Below are 19,938 nucleotides of genomic sequence, written 5' to 3' on the forward strand. Positions count from 1 at the left end.
TTGTTGTTGTTATTTTTATTATCATCATCTAGGGTTTTTTTTTTTTAGTGTAGTTCTTCTTTCTGGCAGCAGTCCTTGGAATTTGTTGCTTGCTCTAAAGAGCTAACAGCTTGAACTTGACTGTCTTAGATACACAAGGAGACTAATAGCTCTGTATTCCTAAAGTGCTATCATTTATCCTTGAAAAATCATTCCTCAGCCTATCAGAGTTGATATCTAACCCTGCCTTCCTTTAATTTTCTAGAACAAGCATTTAAGCATTTTCCTCTCCTCATGAGGCACAATTGTCTGGAGCACTTGTGGGTGATCTCAAGTCCTCTCCTGTCTGAAGAAGAATTATCAAATTGCCGGTCTAGTCACAGGCTCTTCATTCCACCGCAGTCATCAGCTCCACTTTTCGTAGAGCAGTCTTCAGTCTGCCATTTCTTCCCTGGAAGTCCCCAAGGTGGAAGTTTTCTCATAGGATGTTGAGAAGTTCCAGGAAATATAATTGATATTCTCACAAACACATGCACACAGACCAGGGCACATACTCTATTTGCCTCACTCCAAGAGCTGTGTGTATTTCCTTAAAGTAACTTTGCCCACATTATTAAATCTTATCTGACAATATATAGCTGCATTTTGGAATTTTGTAAAAAAAAAACAAAAAAAAAAACAAGGTTTGTTCAAATCAGGTAGAAACTTTGCTAGATATCAGTTTGAATTTTGAGATTATTTGCAGCATTCCGAGATTGGGTTTTTGGCTCTGGCTAAACATTCTTAGAAAATAACTTACTATTATCTGTCAGATGAGCTAAACATGGACTTGGTTGCTCCTTCAGAAAATCTATCTTTTAATGTGTTTGTTGGCTTGTTTAATTTTGTGAAGCTGCAAGAGATGTGTCAATGAAGAATTGTTAGACGTTTAGGTGTTAGTCATTTTTTGTTAATCCAGCAATTGATATAACTGGCCAATTTCTGCCCAGAGACAGAAGAAGGCAGAATTGACAGATATTGTCAGAATTACGCAGAGGAACTTGCACTTTGTCTTCCCACGCTCTCTCTGTATATTTGAATTATAATGGGATGGGGAAATAGACATAAAAAAGCACATAGTCACATATTAAGAATTGCGTTTTATAAATAGAAAATGGTGGCTGTGACAGAGCAAGCAATATTTTTGCAGCTGCTTAAGACCAAATCCAAAAATATAACTGTAAAGATAATTTATCTTCTACTTCTGTCATTTTTTTTTAGAACAGATGCTTTGGTTAAAACCATTGTGATGTGTGACAAGGAGGACAGGCAGACTCCTTCTGCACCTACTGTATTCCCTTTATTATAATAGATTTGGAATTTATTATTTTTCATGCTAATTTTTTAACAATGTAATGCATCACTGGAGTCAACACCACCTTCTAGCCTTCTAGAGTAGGACATTCCTAAATATGACAAGATATCACTTGGCCAGAAGTAGAGGCTGAAGCATCATCAAGAAATGCTTAGATACTAGTGATAGAAATGGATATGCGAGGAGAATACAGAGCCAGAAAGAAGTTCAGGATCAAGGAATGCTAAATTCTGTCTCTTGATTTGTTAGATTGCAACCCAGAGAATGCATCTATCACTTTAAAAAACCTGGAAGTGTGAAAGCGTATGTAGTCGCAAAAATCATCTTGCCTCAAGATTCTGCATAATTTATAGAATAATATTTGATTATTAAATCAGGATTTTGATGACACAGTGTTTGCTGTCCTTTTTCTTCCTGTCATAGAAGTCATATGGTAAATAAAGGATATATTACCTTAGGAAGTGAGGGCATTGGCTTGCTATCTTCCATGTTCCCATTATAGCATTCTTGGCTTTCTACTCCTAATAGTGAGCTTGGTAAGTATGAACTTTCTCGCGTTTCTTGAATTATATTGCTCTGTTGTCTTTGTATCTTACTGAGATATCCCATTATCATCAAGTCAGAATCAGAATTGTGACCTTTCAGTGATAGTATCTTTTCCATTTTGTACCTTGCCATGGTCACCAAATCTCAATGATTGTGTTTCTTCTAAGTTTCCATCAGCAAATTCCAGAAAACAAGTAGGTAACTTGGTATTTACTTCAGTACAGGAAAACAAAATGCGCAGCGATCTTTATATCAAGGCACCTACGTTTTCCAATATAGGGAGACGAAACATTGTTTCTCACTTTCATCCACTGGTGACAAAATTGTTTTGGTTTATTGATTTCTTGGGCATGGATTTAATGCACTACCTAGCTAGTGCAAGGAAAGGCATATTGTTTTGATGGGTGTTTATTGTCGCTGCTGCTGTTGAGCTGTTAGTGATAGTAACAGCTTATGCTTCCAAACATTGTTTACAGAAAGAAAGTAAGCATGAAAGTTAGACACGAATTTCAGTTCCAAAACTGAAATGCCAACTGAGTTGCAAAAGTGTTACAGTGCTGTTGAGAATAAAAGTGTTTTTTTTTAAAAAAGCAAATTAAAATCTACCAGAAAATTGTTTATTTCCATTGAGATTCACAAACAACAACAACAACTGCACCCAGGGCAAAATCTTAGCTAACTCATTTCTTTCCATTTCAGAAACCATTATCATACTTCCCCTGCCCTGGATAACTCCTCCTACAAGGAGAGAGAAAGCTGATTAAAGAATATGGCAACTCTGAATCAATACTGACAGTGCCTAGTGTAAGAATATGCATAACCATTTCAACTCCTCCAACTCCATGAAATACTGATGCCATCACATTGAAAGCCAAAGGCAGAGAGAGAGAGAGAGAGAGAGAGAGGTGCCAGATTGCTTGGAACAGGGCCTTTGGCATAATGATCTACTTGTCTGTAACAGCTACACAGGAGTATGGATTACTCTCAAACAAAATGCTTCTGCAAACACCTTTGATCAGCATCGGCTAGGCTCGAATGAAGGGCAAGAGCTTCCTCAATATAAAAACTTCAGTAAGTCAGACATTAGAACGATGTGATAGTCTGATGTTGTATCAAATCCACATCACTTCTGTGAACTAATTACTAATTCAACTCTTGGTAGTTGTTCAATCGATAAATCACATATACAAAATTCTGTAAAAACTAAAGTTTTAGTACAGCAAATAAGAAAATATTCTTTTAGATCAAGTGCACTTTAAAATAGAACACAGCCTCCATAGTATTTTTTTTCTTTTATATAATGACTGGAATGAAGATTTCCATATGCTTGTTTTGAAGACAGCAATGGGGCAATGGAGGATATCATAATATGCAGTTGAGGTATCTTGCTGTTAAGGCTTCTCTCTGGTCCTTAACTGGCTGCTGTACTCACAACACTACTGAGATGTTAATTTTGTGACCAGCAATTATAAGCAAATATCTTTGGAAGGCAATTAGCTTAAACTACTTTGGTGGAACAACTTCTTCCCACTTTTAGTATCTGAAGATTACACATTCTTTCTTCTAGATAACATTAAAAACACCATCTGTTTATTTATCCATGAATAAGGTCTAATAAAATCAGTATAGTTTAAATGGGTGCACAGAATAAGAAAGGCTGCTTTACAGTAAAGCCAAAAATGAAAGAGACATTGAGAAAATACAATAATCTCCAATAAGTTTAGTATAGGCTTCCCCAATCTGGGGGATTTTCAGGTGTGTTGGGCAGAGACCATGCAGGCTGAGAATTATTAGATTTCAAATCTAAAATATCTGTAGGACAGTAGGTAAGTAAACAGTGACATATACCACTTTATCTTCTTTCTGCCCTTCTCCAGGATTGTCCCTTTCTGCAGTATCTTCCTTCCTTCCTTCCTCCCTTCCTTCCTTCCTCCCTTCCTCCCTTCCTCCCTTCCTTCTTCTCTACTTAAAAACAGGTGAAATTACTGCAGCAGTTCTTCAGTAAATCTAAGGTTCACTTGCAAGTGTCCTCCATGTCTTCCTACTAGACAACTTGAAATATAACACGATAAAAGGTAGCATGTATATGTATTTTAATATCAATAAATAAATGGCTAAGTGCTAACCAAGCCCTGAGTGTAATATGTGAAAAGGTTGCACAGCATTTCTTAACAGTTGGCCTGTTAAGAAAAGAGAGGATAGTCAAAGACAGAAAACTGGGTCATACAGTCACCTGCTTAATCAGACCAGAAAACACAATTAAAGTAAGTAAGTATATAACAAGCAGGAGAAAACTGGAGAAGTGATTGTGCCTGACCTATCAAGAACACTTTCTGCATAGCCAGGAGATTTTTGACAGCAGAGAGCTGTGTTAGGAAGACTGTGCTGTCTCCTTCATAAATCTATAGCTCTTCGTATAAGACTTTTGGAGGACAGGATTGTATGTATAAAGGAGTCCTAAATGCTTTACAAATGGGGTATCCCCACCCCCTAAGGCTAAAACACAGAATCATGAAGAAATGCAGGACTGTGACATTGCTTGTCATTGTTCTATCAATTCCTTGTTGGCTAAGGCTGCCTCCTTCCTTTCACTGGGAGGATTTGCATGAAAATGGAGCTCAGTAAATGCAGAGCCAATTAAAACTGAGCCTCAACTTTATCAGAGGAGACTCAAATGGGTACAACTTTCTATTGTACCAGAATTATCCAGTTAATCCACTTATCTCATAGGGATGAACTTAGTGTACCTGTTGCAGCTTTCACTTCCATTCAAACGATGGGATTTTCTCACTCTATATGGCTTAAAATGCTTGAATATGTAAATAGACAAAAATCCTCCTGACAGCTTATATGGCTGATGCAGCTTGTCAGGCTCTATCAGAACTAAGGTAATAAAAAGTGAAGCAGCTTTTTATTGCCCAGAATGCCATAGAAACAGAAAACATTCATTGACCAATCTTCTGAATGCTCACTCAGGTTGAGTGAGGCTAAATTCCAGGCAAAAAGGGATTGCAAACATTAATTTTTAATGTAGCAGCACTTCAGAATGAGAGGAGGAAGCCAATGAGTTCATGAATCAGGAACTGAACCACAGAAGTCATGCCCGAAGGAGAACAGAATATATATTTCTGCCATTGCATTACCCTTATTTATACTATGGCCATTAAAGAAGTCATACTACCCACATCAGTGGGCAGACTTGATCTTGTAGGAAAAAAATGGGAAATCATTGTAAACGGACTATATCCATTTATGTATTATGACATTTATGAATAATAATTGGGGAAAATGATCCTGTTATGAGGGATTGTTTTTGATGAACTCTTTGAAAAGCCGTTTGAGTTCGTGATTATTTATATCTCTAATAAATGGCAGTTTAACCCTAGATTCACATTCAGGATGGAGCAGATAGTTGAAATAGGAGTAAGTTCCAATTAAGCCTTCAGTGTGCATGTGGAGAAATCAGGGGGACTTCTGTTTCTTGCACTGGTCCATGTCCTATTCCTCATCTCTTTACCACAGAGGGACATTCACTCAAACTGGGAAAAATAACCACAGATCTCTTGTGTTGACTATACCCTTCAGTCTGAAGGGAAGAGACAGGGAAGGAGCATAGAAGTCTGCTATTGTGTCTAACTTCTTTATTAGGGATTTATCTTTATATCTTTACATATTTATATTTATCTAGGCTGCAAAAATCTAGAAAGTACCCAGATGGCAGCAAAGGCAAAGGGTTTCTGGATCTCTTTGTTGCATCAAATGGTCACCTGTATTTTTGGCGCCCACTTGAGATGGCCCCCTACTTCATGGGGATGGCAGTGGAAATTCTGAGTCTTTTCAGAACATAAGTATGATCCACAAAATCCACTATCTAAAAAGTTAATGCTGTAACAACCTGATACTATGGCTACCACACCTGAGCTGTAAAAATCTGCATGACCATTAAAGAGTATCAAAGGAGAGTTTTCTTATTTGTTTTGTATGACAGTGACAATCGCCTAGTAGGGAAAAGTGTGTGATAGAACAGCATTCAATACTTTTCCTGACTTTTTAAAAACATCCCTCCCATTGTTCACAGTGAGAGCACCATTGTGAACTCTTTCAGCATGCAGCAGAAGACTCCGGGGAAAAATCACTCAGTTTTGTACTCAGGGCCTTCTCAGCCAAGGTTACAGTTTTTCCATCACCCTGTAACTCAGAGGAAGAAACATCTAGCAGAATCGCCACCTTCTTGCAGATGTCTGAGAGCTCTTCCACATGACCTGCTAAATGCGGATTGAAAATGCCTCAGCAACCAATTTTAGCATACATAAATGGATGATGTCATGTTCAACTTACCCTGTTCTGCCTAGAAGGCAGCACAAACTTGTCTTCTCCTTGTTTTGGAGTGATGTTTTCCAGTTTCCAGTTTCTTCTAGCAGATGTCATGGCTTCAGATCTGTCTGAACTGCATCATATTGGAGTAAGGTTATGACAGGCATCTGGTGTCCCTGTGGGCCACCCAAAGCTGTTGTATGCATGCCCCTACTTCTGCTTCCTGGCCACTAATTTTCAGGGCCATTCCATTTGGCAGCAAGGCACTCAGGTTTATCCCTTGGTACCATCTCTCCTACTTCTCTTGCAGGCCTGGGTTGCAGAAGAAACAGGGAGAGGTGGTTGTAGAGGTGCTTCCCCTTCAGTGCACCTCTCCCCCCCACCCCCCACAATGGATTTGGTACTGCAGTGCTAAGCTGCAGTGGTACATTTTACATGGGTCCAGGGATCTTCTGAAAGCCCTCTGGACAAGGATCTTCTTAGCCTCTGAAATACTGCTGGGCATGTGTCATGATCAGCTTTTGCAATTTTAGCACTGCAGTAATAAAGCTATGGAGAAGAGGTGTACTTGGGTAGCTTTACTGTGGGGATGTAGAACCACTTCTACCCACTTCCCTGTTTGAAGGAAGCTGGGGGGAAACAGTTCAGACATCACTCTTGTGAAGAAGCAACTCTTTTTGGTACTTAGAGAAGAGAGGCAGGAGAAGAGGGGGGATAAATATGTGGCCATTTTTTTGCCCCTTCCACCATTCTCGAATGGGATCAGAGAACAGGCAGCAGGAGACCAGCTTCCCCTCTTCTTCCCATGCTTTGCTTGCTGTGGCTGGGTGGAGTAGAGGGAAAGAGAAAAAGAAGAATAACTTCTTTGCTGCCAGTTCTCAATCCCACACAGAGATCACAGTAAGTCTTCTGCTGCCGGTAACTGCGACCAAAGAGGTGTTCCTCACCTCACCTCTCTCCTCTTCTTCTGCTACAGACAGACCTCCCCTTCTGCCTCCTTGTTGAGGCAGAATAGGATTGGAAGTTCAAACAGCACACTTCTTAAGCTAGGATATTTTCTGCTGGTCTCTGTACTGGATGACAGCACTTTACTGCTATTGTGGGGAAGAGCTCTGAAACTATAACATTAGTTTGGGATCCTTAACAATCTGAGCAGGTCCTCCATAGTGCAGATATCTCTATAAGGCTTTAAAATGATGTACATACAACGTTCTTCTATTCTGAAAGGGAAGAAGTGGAGCTACTCTGAATCATTTGAAATATGTCCTGTTTCCTATTGCTCTCCTGATTTGAACGTGTATTCTCTGACCTTGTACTGCAAGTCTTAAGTAGCTGTAGAATGGGACAAGGAGAGAACACATTTAGACCAACTTCAATTTTATGCAAATCAGCACCATCTTTCTGTCGCTGCAACATGTCTTTCTCAATAATATTTTCTCACTGAAACCAGCCAGTTATGTGTGCCATGGAAATATCCAGGCACTAGAGAATCTTTTTTCTTTCCAGCTGATTAATCTGAAGAGTTTCTGTTTGGGAAGTCTTCCTTTAAACATCCAAGAGAATGCATTAGGTTGGGCTATTTTTCCATGTCAGTCTTCAGTGTGGGCTCTACTTATGCCCATCAGTTAGGCTAAGTCAATCAAATGCTACCTGACTAGAACTAACCCATGGATAGGTAACTTCTCTGGGCCAAATAACATTTGGGATTTTGAGAATATGTAGTAAATGTAGCAGACATGCCTACTTATAGAACAGATTTCATGATGGGCATGATGAGCCATGAAATGCTCATTTGTACTAGAAAGTGAACCAGACCTCCAGGATACTGTCTCTGGAAGTGGGACTTTTAGGGGCCAAAGACCTTATCATAAATAAATATGGTGCCAGAGGCATGTTCTTTGTTTTATAGCATGTTAACTTTCAAATTCTTTATTATTATTTTTTAAGTCAAGAGGGACGAGGTGCCTGGTGAACCTCAAGGGAGATGTCTGGGAGCACATGGTAGGGGATAGCATCCTGTTACCTTCCCCTTGCTTAATAGTTCAATGGTGACCTGACTTATGCCAATATAAAACTTCTACTATGGAAAGTAACCCCCCCCAACAGAATTTCAAATGGCAGCCAACATAGTTTTAATGAAGGTGAGATGCTATAACTGATGAACTGAGGACATCTTACCAGTCCAACTGTTGTGGCATGATTTTAAATATTGAAATAAAGAAGTTAATATGGTAAATAAAAGTTAATATAATAAATTAACTTTTATTATATAACGTAATGTTGTAAATGGGTTCCTTTAAGATTACAGATTGGTTACCTTCTTCAGAGTATTCCTTTAGCCTTCATAGAAAGGTGACTTCTAGTAACTTATATTTTACAAAGTATCTGCTAATCTTTGCTTTTCCTGGCAATAAATATATACAGTATATATATCTATACCCTTGTCATTCTAATGGTTGGAGGATTACCTTGTGCTAAGGATGCTGAGCTACTCTTTAACCTATCATTCTAGCCACACCTCCCAAATCCATCACTTCTCTGTCTACTCTCCCTCCAGAATTTAAACTGGTAGAAGTATCCTATGTTAACATTCTCTGAGTGACAGTTCTAATGTCCAGTCCTCACAAAGGGATCTTCCTACATTCCCTCAACTGCTGCCTTACACAAATCTGCTTTCCACTTTTGCCAGCTCCTTTCATGCCCTATTTAACTATAGAAACCGGTCAGGTCTACTTCACTGCACCTTTGCAGGGATGTGATTATTTTAGGATCACCTCTGTTTTTTGATGATAGATCTTCTAATGTAGACACCTGGGTAGGATTTGCACAATCTGTTCTGTGAAACCAGTCTATTGGGTTATTCCAGTAAACCATGATTCACAGTTTGTATGAATACTGTCCTAGTGTTTCATCCTACTGAATCCCATTCATGTTAAAAGCTACTTATTAGAAATATATTGTGTTTTTCCTATCTAATAAACTGGAATTGTATAGAACAAAATACTGATTATCAGTGAAATAAAACTCTTTTAAAATTGCTTGCTCTGCCCATTAAATGAAATAGCTAGGAATATTATTTTTCTCTCAAGAGGTATATATAATAGGTAGAAGTAATTTAACATTTGTAGTGTATGCATGCAAGATATAAGAGTTGAACAGAGTTTTGACAGTTTGTGTCACACAAAGTTACTGGCTAGAGGTGAATGATTTTAAAGGCCTCTTAGTAGCAGTGTTGTCAGTTTAATCACTTGGTGACTCCATGCTGGTTGTGAAGATGCACCCTTGCCATTTTTCCAGCTAGCAAGAATAAAGGCCATCCTGTGGCCAATTAGTCACATATAAATGTGATTCAGTGACATTTTTGCTCCCAAACTCTTAGTATAAAATGATTGTTGAGGAAATGACTAGTGATAAAGATAAGGAATGTGGCTGTACAATTGTGAGTTTCCCTTTACACCTGGAAGTTTCATAAAGCAGAATAAAAGACATGTTTAGGTATATATATTAGACTTCCATCTTTGGAAAATTAACATTCTACACAAAGTATTCGTTGCCTTCTGAAAAGTAAATTAATACAATACATGTTTTCTTACCGTCTCTTCAGGCTATATGCTGTATTAATTATCTGGCTCTCGACAATGAATACGAATGAATGTTATCCTACTGTCGCACCTATGGTAAGTAAGAAAACTTCCTTGGCTAGAGATACAGTGTGTTATTACTTTTAAAACCATCATGTCAAACTGTAAAACGGTTTGATAATATTGGTATTTAAAAATGTTAATCATCAATCAAACTATCAGATGATCTTTTGCAACTTGTAGTACATCTTTACATATACCTTGCTCTATTAAGAATATTTTTTTTGCATTGCTATAAAAATTGTAACAATCTTGCACTTACTGATTTCCATAAATTTAGACTACAGTCACTTTATCTGAAGTATGCTGCTCTAGTGACTGAGGCATGAAACTGGGAATTAAGATATTCAGTACTATAAACTTGATTTGCTACAGCTTCTTCTTTTTCGGTACATCTAGCTTTGCAATTCTACTTAAATTTAAGTCAATACTGTTTCAGCAAGGCTTCCTCCCACATTGGTATGTGTACATTTGCAGCATAGATTTCATTATATAGTGAAAATCGGTACTCTGTGACTGAAACCTGTTATAATGCCAGCTATACTGTTGTCAATCTGAAGCAAGTTAGAAAGGTTTGATACTGAATAAATCTATGAATTTTAAACAAGCAAAAGCAAGTGAATGTAATGTTTATATTTTCTGAAAGTCATGACTGTATATTATAGTCATTTGAATCCATTTGGGAAAGAACTTAGAATGTTGTTCCAACTATTGTTGAAAGTTTAAGTCCACAGATGCAGACTTATAAGATTAGCAAATAATGTCCAATATTACGCTGTATTACCAGTATCATTCTATCATTTATATTGTCATAAACTTAACTTTACACAGTATTTTATTTTTCAAAACTACTCATCATACATTCAATATGTGTAGATAGCCATTCCTTTTTTGGAATAATCTTATCTGCAACCCAACTAATTAGAACATTTCAACATTTCTATAGGAACCTCATTATTTAATTTTATAGTTTAATTTTATAGTTTTAATTGCCTTTTTTACATTTCAAAATATCTTCTAACAGATTTAACTAGTTACGTAACAACAACAATATAAATTATCCAGGAACTGACATTCAAACGGTCATGGTTATATATGAATCTGAGGAAATAGTGTATACATATCCGTGAATCCAGTATTGTTCTCTGGGTTTTGCAGTTTCTATTTTATATTTGCACATGCACAGACACAAGCATATACACAAAGTCTATCAAGTAAGTAATAATGAGAAAGTTAACAACTCCTGAGTAATGGTTTAAATCTAAAGCCCCTAGGATCAGTAGAGTGGGTAAATACAAAGGCTTACAGCCAAAGATTTCCAGCTGTTTTCAGAATTTAAGGAATCCCAAAATGAAATGAAGAGGTTGGGGAAAAGTTAAGATGACAATTATTCGATAGAAAGAAGGGTGGAAGGTACAATTGCTTGTTTGTTTTAATTTCTTTCTTATGTCTCTATCTCTTATTTTATATTTTTGTTCTTGCTTGTTTTGTATATTTTATTACATTAAAAAATTCTAATTAAAAAAAAACAGAGAATTTAAGGAATCCCAACTGCCCAGAGTCATTGAGAGTCAGGTGACATATAAATTTAAATAATTATAATTTAGATATAATCCATTGTATGATAGCTGTACAGGTAAAAACCTTTTCTCCTTCATTACATATCACACATTTCCGAACTATTATTAGCAAGACTAAAGGTGGCTGTGTTCTGCTTTTGTTTCCTTCCACTGCTAATAGTAATTCCATAGATGATTTCCTTGATGGAATTAGCATGGAGGGAAAGACTATAGTGGAACCCCTACACCCTTAAAATCTGATTTAGTTGTGCTGATCTAAATCATATCATTTGTACCAACTTTTAGAAAAAGACATGGAATGTCCCAGTCCATATGGTGTCTGCACCATATGCAGTTTTTCTCACAATTCCTGGAACTTGCTGACAAGGGAACGTGTTGATCCTTTCTTCATGATGCAGCCTTGTTTTCAGTGGATGACACAAGTATATTCCCAGGGGATCTGTGGGATGGTGGATTATCAAAAAAGTATCAAGATAGTAGCTGCAACCATATTTTCAAAACCCTGTCCCTTTTTTACATGTGTTGTGCTTGGTGCCACAAGGCATATTTAAATGTAATTTTAAAGCAGGAAGATTGGAGGTCATGTGCATGAATTTTCAATATAGTTGCTATTTAGCACAATACAATATTACAACAGGTTTTCATGTGTAATGTAGCTGATAAGGAACAGAGCAAAGTGAGACTGGAACTCTAGAAATTTGTTTATTAGTCCTAGTCCTCATGCAGCAGATACCATTTATCTGGAACACGGTGTGTTTCTTTGGGTACAGAATGAAATAAAGTAATTATCCTTGAATGAAAAGAAATCATCACTAAAAAGCAGAAATATTATTCAGGATGATCATAAATACTTTGGAACTTCCAATTAGAACATATTCTTATGATAATTAAGTTTTGCCTGTTTCTTCATTTCCCATTACTATAAAATTTAATCTCGTATTCTTTGCTTTCTCCTAGGCATGTATACTATTATAACAAAATAGTTTCTTGAGGGAGGTTGATCACTCATTTTGTACAGAATCTAATTACACACGCAACGATGATAGAGTTTTGCATTGCTGCTTTCTGCTATATAGTTTCATCCTTTGAGATGAACTCATGTTTAAATCATGACATCTCAGAAAAAAAGGCTCATAACTCAAATGTTACGGAAAATGGTTTATATGTAAAAGTCCCAGATTTAATCGTTGGCATCTCCTAGAGGTACAGGGAAAGACTCCTTTATCTGAAGGCTAAGGTAGAAGTGATGTTAACTGCATGTTGGAAAAATGTCAATGGCATATTGACATGTGTATGAAAAAGAATCAGGATCAAGATCACAGCAAATGGTGTTCCTGTAAAAATAAGCTTTAAGAGTAAAATATAAGACAATTGCCCAAATGGCAATGGAATGTAAGATATACAAGAGTTTTCGCACTAAACTAACAAAATAAAAAAGGGCATAGGCAAAAGGATAATATAGTGCAATCTCCCATTTTCTCTCTCTAACCTAGAGCTACCACATCACACCTACAAAAATGTAGATAATCCCTACATTGGAGGAAAGAGAGGCAGCAAAAGTTAGTGATCTGCTGCCATTTGGTGGTGTTTTGCAGCCCAGGGATAGTAGCTGCTGGCCCTACTCTAAACAATAAAGAAATTATTTCATAAAGAAAGAAACAAGCAATTAGACACAATTTCCTTATGCAATATCCTAGCTGACAGTCTAGTAATAAAATAGAAAACAGTGTCTAGACACATGGAAATGACGATGCTCAAATGTTACACCAAGCTAGAGCATTTAGCAACAACAAAAGTATTTTTCTTGAGAATTCAAAATAGGACATATAGAAAATAAAATGAAGGGCAAACTACTGCTAAACATCCAGTGTGTCTGTGGATATATGCTGATTTGATGATGCCACCTTAAAATCTAATTACTAGGATAAAAGGCTGCATGCTTCCAAATGAATTGGGCTTGTGATGGATTTCATCTTCCCAGGTGGGGAATCTTTCACAAACATGCACAATCAGAAGTCTGTCATTTCCATAACAACTTCCAAATTCCTTGACATTCTAGAGGTGATGGATTCGACCTTGGGGGAGCTGGGAGTGGTGACAACTGACAGGAAGCTCTGGCGTGGGCTGGTCCATGAAGTCATGAAGAGTTGGAAGCGACTGAATGAATAAACAAAAAAATCATGTGGAAATAGTTTTAAATTGGGGTCTTCCAAGGATTATTTTGAGATAGACCATAACTCAGCATAATTTATTATACTTGAAAAGAAACTCATTTGTTTCATCTTACAGAAATGTATTTAATTAATTCAATTTGGGCAGCTCACAATACACAAGACAATATAAAAACAATATAATAAGAAGCAACAAACAACAAAACCAAACTAGAACAGAAGAGAAAGAAAAAAGAGCAAGCAAACTGAGCAGATACCCCCAAACATTCCACCATGTTGCATCCAGCAGAAGGTGGTCCAGCCAACCTAGCCTAAGGCCTGGGAAAAAAGCCAGGTCTTTATGGCCCTCCAGAATGCCAACAGGGCAGGCATTTCCTGTGTCCTGATAGATGACATTGTTTAATTGAAGGAACCTGGAATATGCCAACCTTGTCAGCTCAAATTGACTGGGCAGACACCATGGGAGATAAATGGTCCCTCAAATAACCAGGCCCTATGATATTTAGAGCTTTTAAAGTCATAACCAGCGCCTTGAATGGCAGCCAAAGCAAAGTGGCAACCAGTGTGGCTTGCAGAGCAGAGGTGTCACATGGGCATACCAAGGCATTCTCATCATTGCATGCACTGCTGCATTATGGACCAATTGAAGCTTCTGGATGGTCTTCAAGGGCAGCCTCATGTTGAGCACATTCCAATAGTAGAGCCCTGAGGTTACTATGGCATGAGTGACTGTTTACAGTTAACTTCAGGTTATAAAAAAAATTGAGAATTGAAATGGAAGTAAAAGAAATTTAGAAATGTAGATATTATATTGTATATATGTAAATATTACATTTTAATTGTAAATATGTAAATATTATATTTTAACTGTAGATATGTAAATATTATATTTTAATTAATAAAATTAATCAAAAGTCTGAATATTTGCTTCAAAATCATTTCCCTGGCTCTCTACAAGATCACCCTGAACAGGGCCACCAGGTGGGAGTAGGTGGGTCCCCCGATGGGAGGAGATGGGCGGGGACAAATTTAAAAATAAAATAAAATAAAATAAAATATTGGCTATTCACATGAATCCACTAATACAACTTTTGTATGACAATTAAACTTTACTTAAAATCTTCTGTTTGTTTGGAAAAATTGTCTTTTTTTTTTGCCAGCACATGAATTCATGATCAAACAATTTTCTTTCCAGATCTCCTTGTGAAAATAAGAAGCATTAAATGCATTTATGAACTTGTTCTTCCCATACACTTCAGTACTTTTAAACAATGTGACTGTAAATTACTTGTAAACCTATACCTGTAGAGATCCAGAATTATTTCCATTACTCATCTTTTGCTTGTTATGAAGCATTGAAAGCAAAGTTAAGGTGTTTGACCAAAACGCCTCAGGAATGGAGAACCCCTGCATATGCTATAGGCACGAGACCTTATATTTTAATTCATAAGTTCAGAGCTATCTTCGTTGCTACAAGAGAGTTTAACACATCCTAATCTCTAACCATGATGACTACAACTATCCCAGTGGTTTACACAGCACTGAAGGTGCTTGGGTGTCCATGTGTCCTGTTTCATGGAGGATATTCTTAGTCTCCTTTTTAAGAAATTGCCTGGTCCAACATCTATTTAAACATAAAGAATGATAAGAAGGGGAAACAAGGGTCTTGGAATTGTCTTTCAGGAGCACTTGGGCAACAGGCTGGGCAGACCTAGATTTACTTGATCTTGATCTTCCTCATGATAAAATATATTGAATTTCTAACTAAATGATAAGATGCCAATTGAGAAAGATTTTCTGTGTGTAAGAAGTTGTCATATGCAACCAGAGGCTCCTCAGAGTGGTGGTGACAAAAACAGTCTTGCATCATTGTGATGCAAGCTCCATCCTTTTTATATGCATGTTGTGATATCACATGCATATAAGCAACGGAGCTTGCTTCACCACAATAGTGCATCGCAATCTATTTGTACAATATATGTTTCAGGGTTGCATTGTAAATATTCTGGTCGGTGTCAGAAGATTATTGCTAGATTATTACTTGCATTTCCTCCCCCACCCCCCACAACTATTTTCAAGGAAAGCCAAACCACAGAGTATCATTTGCTTACTAAGAAAATTGTTTGCCTTTTAGGACAACATCTGCAATAAAAGTAGACTTTCCAGAAAAACTGTGCTAGCATGGTCAGACCTTAAAGCCCAACATGCTGTAGCAGTAATACAAATTCATCCACACCTTTTACAGCCTAACTAGGTTTATGTGTGCCTATGCATGTAGGTATGGCTGTTCTACACATATACATCAGTAACTTATTTTCTCATCATTTTTTTAATTTTCAGAGGAATAATCCCCTTTATATGAACTGCCAGCTGCCTGGGAGATCTGATTGCCTCCTGCTGCTGCTGCTGAATGGCTGCCTAGCCAAGATGGATGGATCTGAAGAACTAGCATTGTTCAAGTCCTTTCTGGAGAAGTCTGATATTAAAAGATCCTTTCGAAATGGGGTTGGATCAGGAATTAAAAAAACCATCCTTTCGTAGAACCAAGTTATAAACAAGTGCCTAAAGAAATACTCACAAAGCAGAATCTATAAAGTTAAACTGGATGTGCTTAAAATTGTTTGTAGTGCATGAATGATTCCAATAAAACAAATGTATCAGTTTGTTCATAATGAAAGCAGATGTTTACTTGAAATGGTGCAACCAAACAAAGCAAATGTGGTCATTCAAAACAGGCATTTCTTTCTAAGTTAGAATATTGTATCATTTTGCATTTATATAAAAGTGGTTTTCAGCTTAATTCCATCTGTGACAGAATTTTTTACCCCCAAATTGAGGCCTTTAGGATCTCAAGATGAGATAAACTCTATTTGATCCTCTAATTTCATTCCTACAACAGTCTTGTGAAGTTGGTTGTACTGAGAGATACTGTAGGGACTTACAGTGAACTTTTATTATTGCCAAGCTGAACATATTCAGGTTTTCCCCAGTCCTAGTTCAACCCCCTGACTGCTTTCACATAAATGGATCTATATGGGACAGAAAATAAAAAGTAAAGGAAGTAGGTTTCAGAAAACTAGGTTTTCTATAGTAATATGGACTAAAGTGTTTTTGGACCATTCAGTTAGAACATTGATTCACAGAGTAGATGTCTCCTCAAAAGTATTTCATGAAATTATGAATTTTAACAAATAAGCTTTGTTTTTTATTTACAAACTTATGACTGTGCTAGAATAAAAATGATTCTATTTTTCTCTATAGGTCTTTTTTTGCAGTATAAAAATAGACCTGGTTAGCTGTAAAGTCTATAAACATTGTAGATTTTGTCAACAAGAAAAGGTCATCTGCTGAAATACATTATTCGTGTGACTTTTACCTTGTGGCCATTTCCTTAGACAAGTGATATAACAAACTTAGTATGCTTGCATAGAGATGTTATGAAGGCATTTATTTGATGTGGCACATTTTGATGCAAAGAAAATCATTATATGGAATAATACAAGACTTATTTTAAGTGTCAAAAAAAGGAAATTTTATTGGTAAAAACATGTGTAAACTGAAGAATAACATTCATTTGTTTTAAGTACAATGAAAGAATTGGTATCAATCAATGTTTTATATGAATAAAGATTGTGTACATGTTTCTGGACATTTTTGGGTTGTTGTTGTTTTTTGTGGCAAAACAAAAGCACCAAAGTTTGTAGATTTCTGATGCACTTGGAGTTAGTATGACAAACTAATGCAGAGTTTTCTGTAGAGAATTTTGACTAACAATGCCTCTGGCGGTTTATGCTAAACTAGAAATATATACAAAATATATACAGAAGCATTGTTGTTTTCTAATCTGAGTCTTTCAGGGTTTAGACAACTAGCGATCTGAGACAACTGTCTGCTGGTGGCTTATATCAGTGCCTTCCTCAGCTGGTCCAAATGTGTTGGAAGAAAAGTCACACTGGCTGCCTGAGATTAGCGTTTGTCTATTCAAGTGATTCATTATAATTTATGGATTCATATTCACCATCACAAAGAGCTGTTTTTACCATCCTGGGGCAATGGAACTGTCTTCCATCTATATTTAGCCATATTGGGCTAGAATTGAGGTTCCAAAGGTCAGGTTAACTTTATTTGCCAGTAATGGCCCTTTTTGGTCCATGTGAAAGTGAGTTAGGCAAATAGGGCTGAGGCATGTGTGTGAGAGATCAGTTCAAAGTTATAAACTTATTGGTCAGCCTGAGAATGAATAAATAAATCAATTCCAAGGCCAAGGCAGCATGTAGCCAAGACTTGTTAAAGCCCATAAATAGGAGATTGCTGATCTTTCCCCAACTTCTTTTAACATCAGAAGACATCTGTTCCATCTAGATGGGTTCTTTTTGAGAGGCAGCTTTCCCAAACATCCCCTTATTTTGTGGGTTTGGGTACAGAGACTGAGGGATATTAGCAGACAGCATTTCTTGTTTCCCATTTATACCATGACTGGGTTCATGTTGGCAGTCAGTGCTATTTTGCTGCCATTTGAAATCTGTGTTGCAGTTCTTTTATAGAGTAGCTCTAGCAAAGCCATCTCTCTTCTAAAGTCATCAGGCAGTCCTGTTTATTTTATAGAAAACATAAACTGTTCCACTTGGTTATATTCTACAACTTCATGCTGGGCATGACAGAACTTGGCAGTCATGAATATGGCATCCAACCTATGGCACCTCTGCACTGCCAAGTTGCCTCATTGTGAGTATTTGCCATGAATGCAGGACGTTATCTTCTTCTCACCCCCAGACCACTGCCAGTGTGACCTCTGCCTGTGTCTGAGTTGAAAGTAGCCTTTTATGTCTCATGCCAGCTCAAGCATTGCTGTCCCATGTGCCTGCTGAGCTTTATTTCTTTCTGGTTTGATTGGCTACTCTACCAAGGCAGGAAACTCTCTCACCTCATTTTTCTAGCTTTTCCTCCAGAAGATCTGCTGTTGCTCCACTACATGGCCTTCTCCCTGGTTCAAACCCAGCAGAAACTTTTCTTAAAATTATGCTTTTCCTTTGCTGAGCTACCTGCTTTTCCTTTGGGTCTTTTTGTTTTTAAATAAATCTGCTGATGTGCTGCTTCTTCAGTCCCTTGAGATAGAAGGGTTCCATTTTTCTTCCAGGTCTCAAGTCATGGATATTCTGCCCATCAACCAATTATTGTAACCACTCTACCACTGAGAAAGGCTTGTCATAGAAGCAACAGTGGATGCCCTTGAGGAAAAACTGGGGGGAAATGCAAGACAGAAATCTGCATTTTAAGCCTGGTTGTTGGGCCATCATACATGTGCATTTTGATGTGTTAATTTGGAGACATAAAATTAAGTTGAACTTCGAATACATATAATTTAATATGATTTTGTATACATACAATTTAATATAATTTAGTATGTGTCTTTCTATGTTATATATAATGGTATTATATATTACATAATAATATAATTGTATGTGTATATGTGTGTGTAGGCAATTGGAAATGGAAAGTTGGGAGGCAGAAGCAGGGCAATATGGTAGCCATCAATCCAGATGGAATCTTTGCATGCTTCTGCCAAAGCATCTCTAAGTAATAATACATAATTAAAGAATTAGATAATCTCTAAAGAATGACACCAAAGGGAATTAACATTTAATCTTGAATTCCAGGAAGACAAAAGCAGATTGTGAGCTCCATGTGACAGGCAGGATCCAAAAGCAAGAAATTAAAATATATACATGTGAACAAATTAGTAATTTGACCCTCAAGGTAGCTCAGAACCCCAGAGTGGGATTTATACTGGTCATCCAGTCTGTCACCTCTAGCACTATTTGTGATCCTTAACATGTATCTGTCCAAAAAAATGCTCCAAATAGCCATCCACAGGAACCAATTTGCCAGTGAGATTCTCCTCCATTAAATCAACCTTAATGAACTGAATTTCAATGGTACAATCTACAGTGCTAGGCTTCTCATTTTGGCCTTGGCTTTGGCTGTGCTGTATCTTCTGGCAAAAGGGATTTTATTCATTCACTTGGTGATAAGAGCAATACAGTCACAAGCTATTTTGCTGCCTATCCTCTGAACTACCACTAGGTTCCACTGTTTAATATTCATGTTCAGAATTATGACATTGTTTATGTTGTGCTAGACAGAGCAGCATACCAATAAGCTTGGGAAATCAGTAACATAATTAGGAATTGACAGGAAATTATCTACCTGTCATGTTCACTGATTCAATGTAGTTTATACATCGTAACGTTTCACATGCCATGGCGCTGACGCGCGTTTCTGTTTGGGAGGGAGCTGCTGTGAGACCTTGTACCATGCTCTGTATGTGAAATCAGTACAATGGAATGTGTTTG

The 19,938-nt window shown here is 37.2% G+C and overlaps 1 protein-coding gene across 1 annotated transcript; it reads left to right on the top strand.

Moving 5' to 3' along the window:
• Positions 1 to 6,949: 6,949 nt before the first annotated feature.
• NPS (neuropeptide S) lies at positions 6,950 to 16,139 on the top strand. Its single transcript, XM_063307821.1, is given in 3 exon segments — positions 6,950 to 7,093; positions 15,926 to 16,114; positions 16,116 to 16,139. Coding segments are annotated over 3 exon segments (357 nt in total).
• The last annotated feature ends 3,799 nt before the right edge of the window (positions 16,140 to 19,938 follow it).

This window comes from Candoia aspera, chromosome 6, assembly GCF_035149785.1.
Source record: "Candoia aspera isolate rCanAsp1 chromosome 6, rCanAsp1.hap2, whole genome shotgun sequence".
NCBI classification, from domain to species: domain Eukaryota; kingdom Metazoa; phylum Chordata; class Lepidosauria; order Squamata; family Boidae; genus Candoia; species Candoia aspera.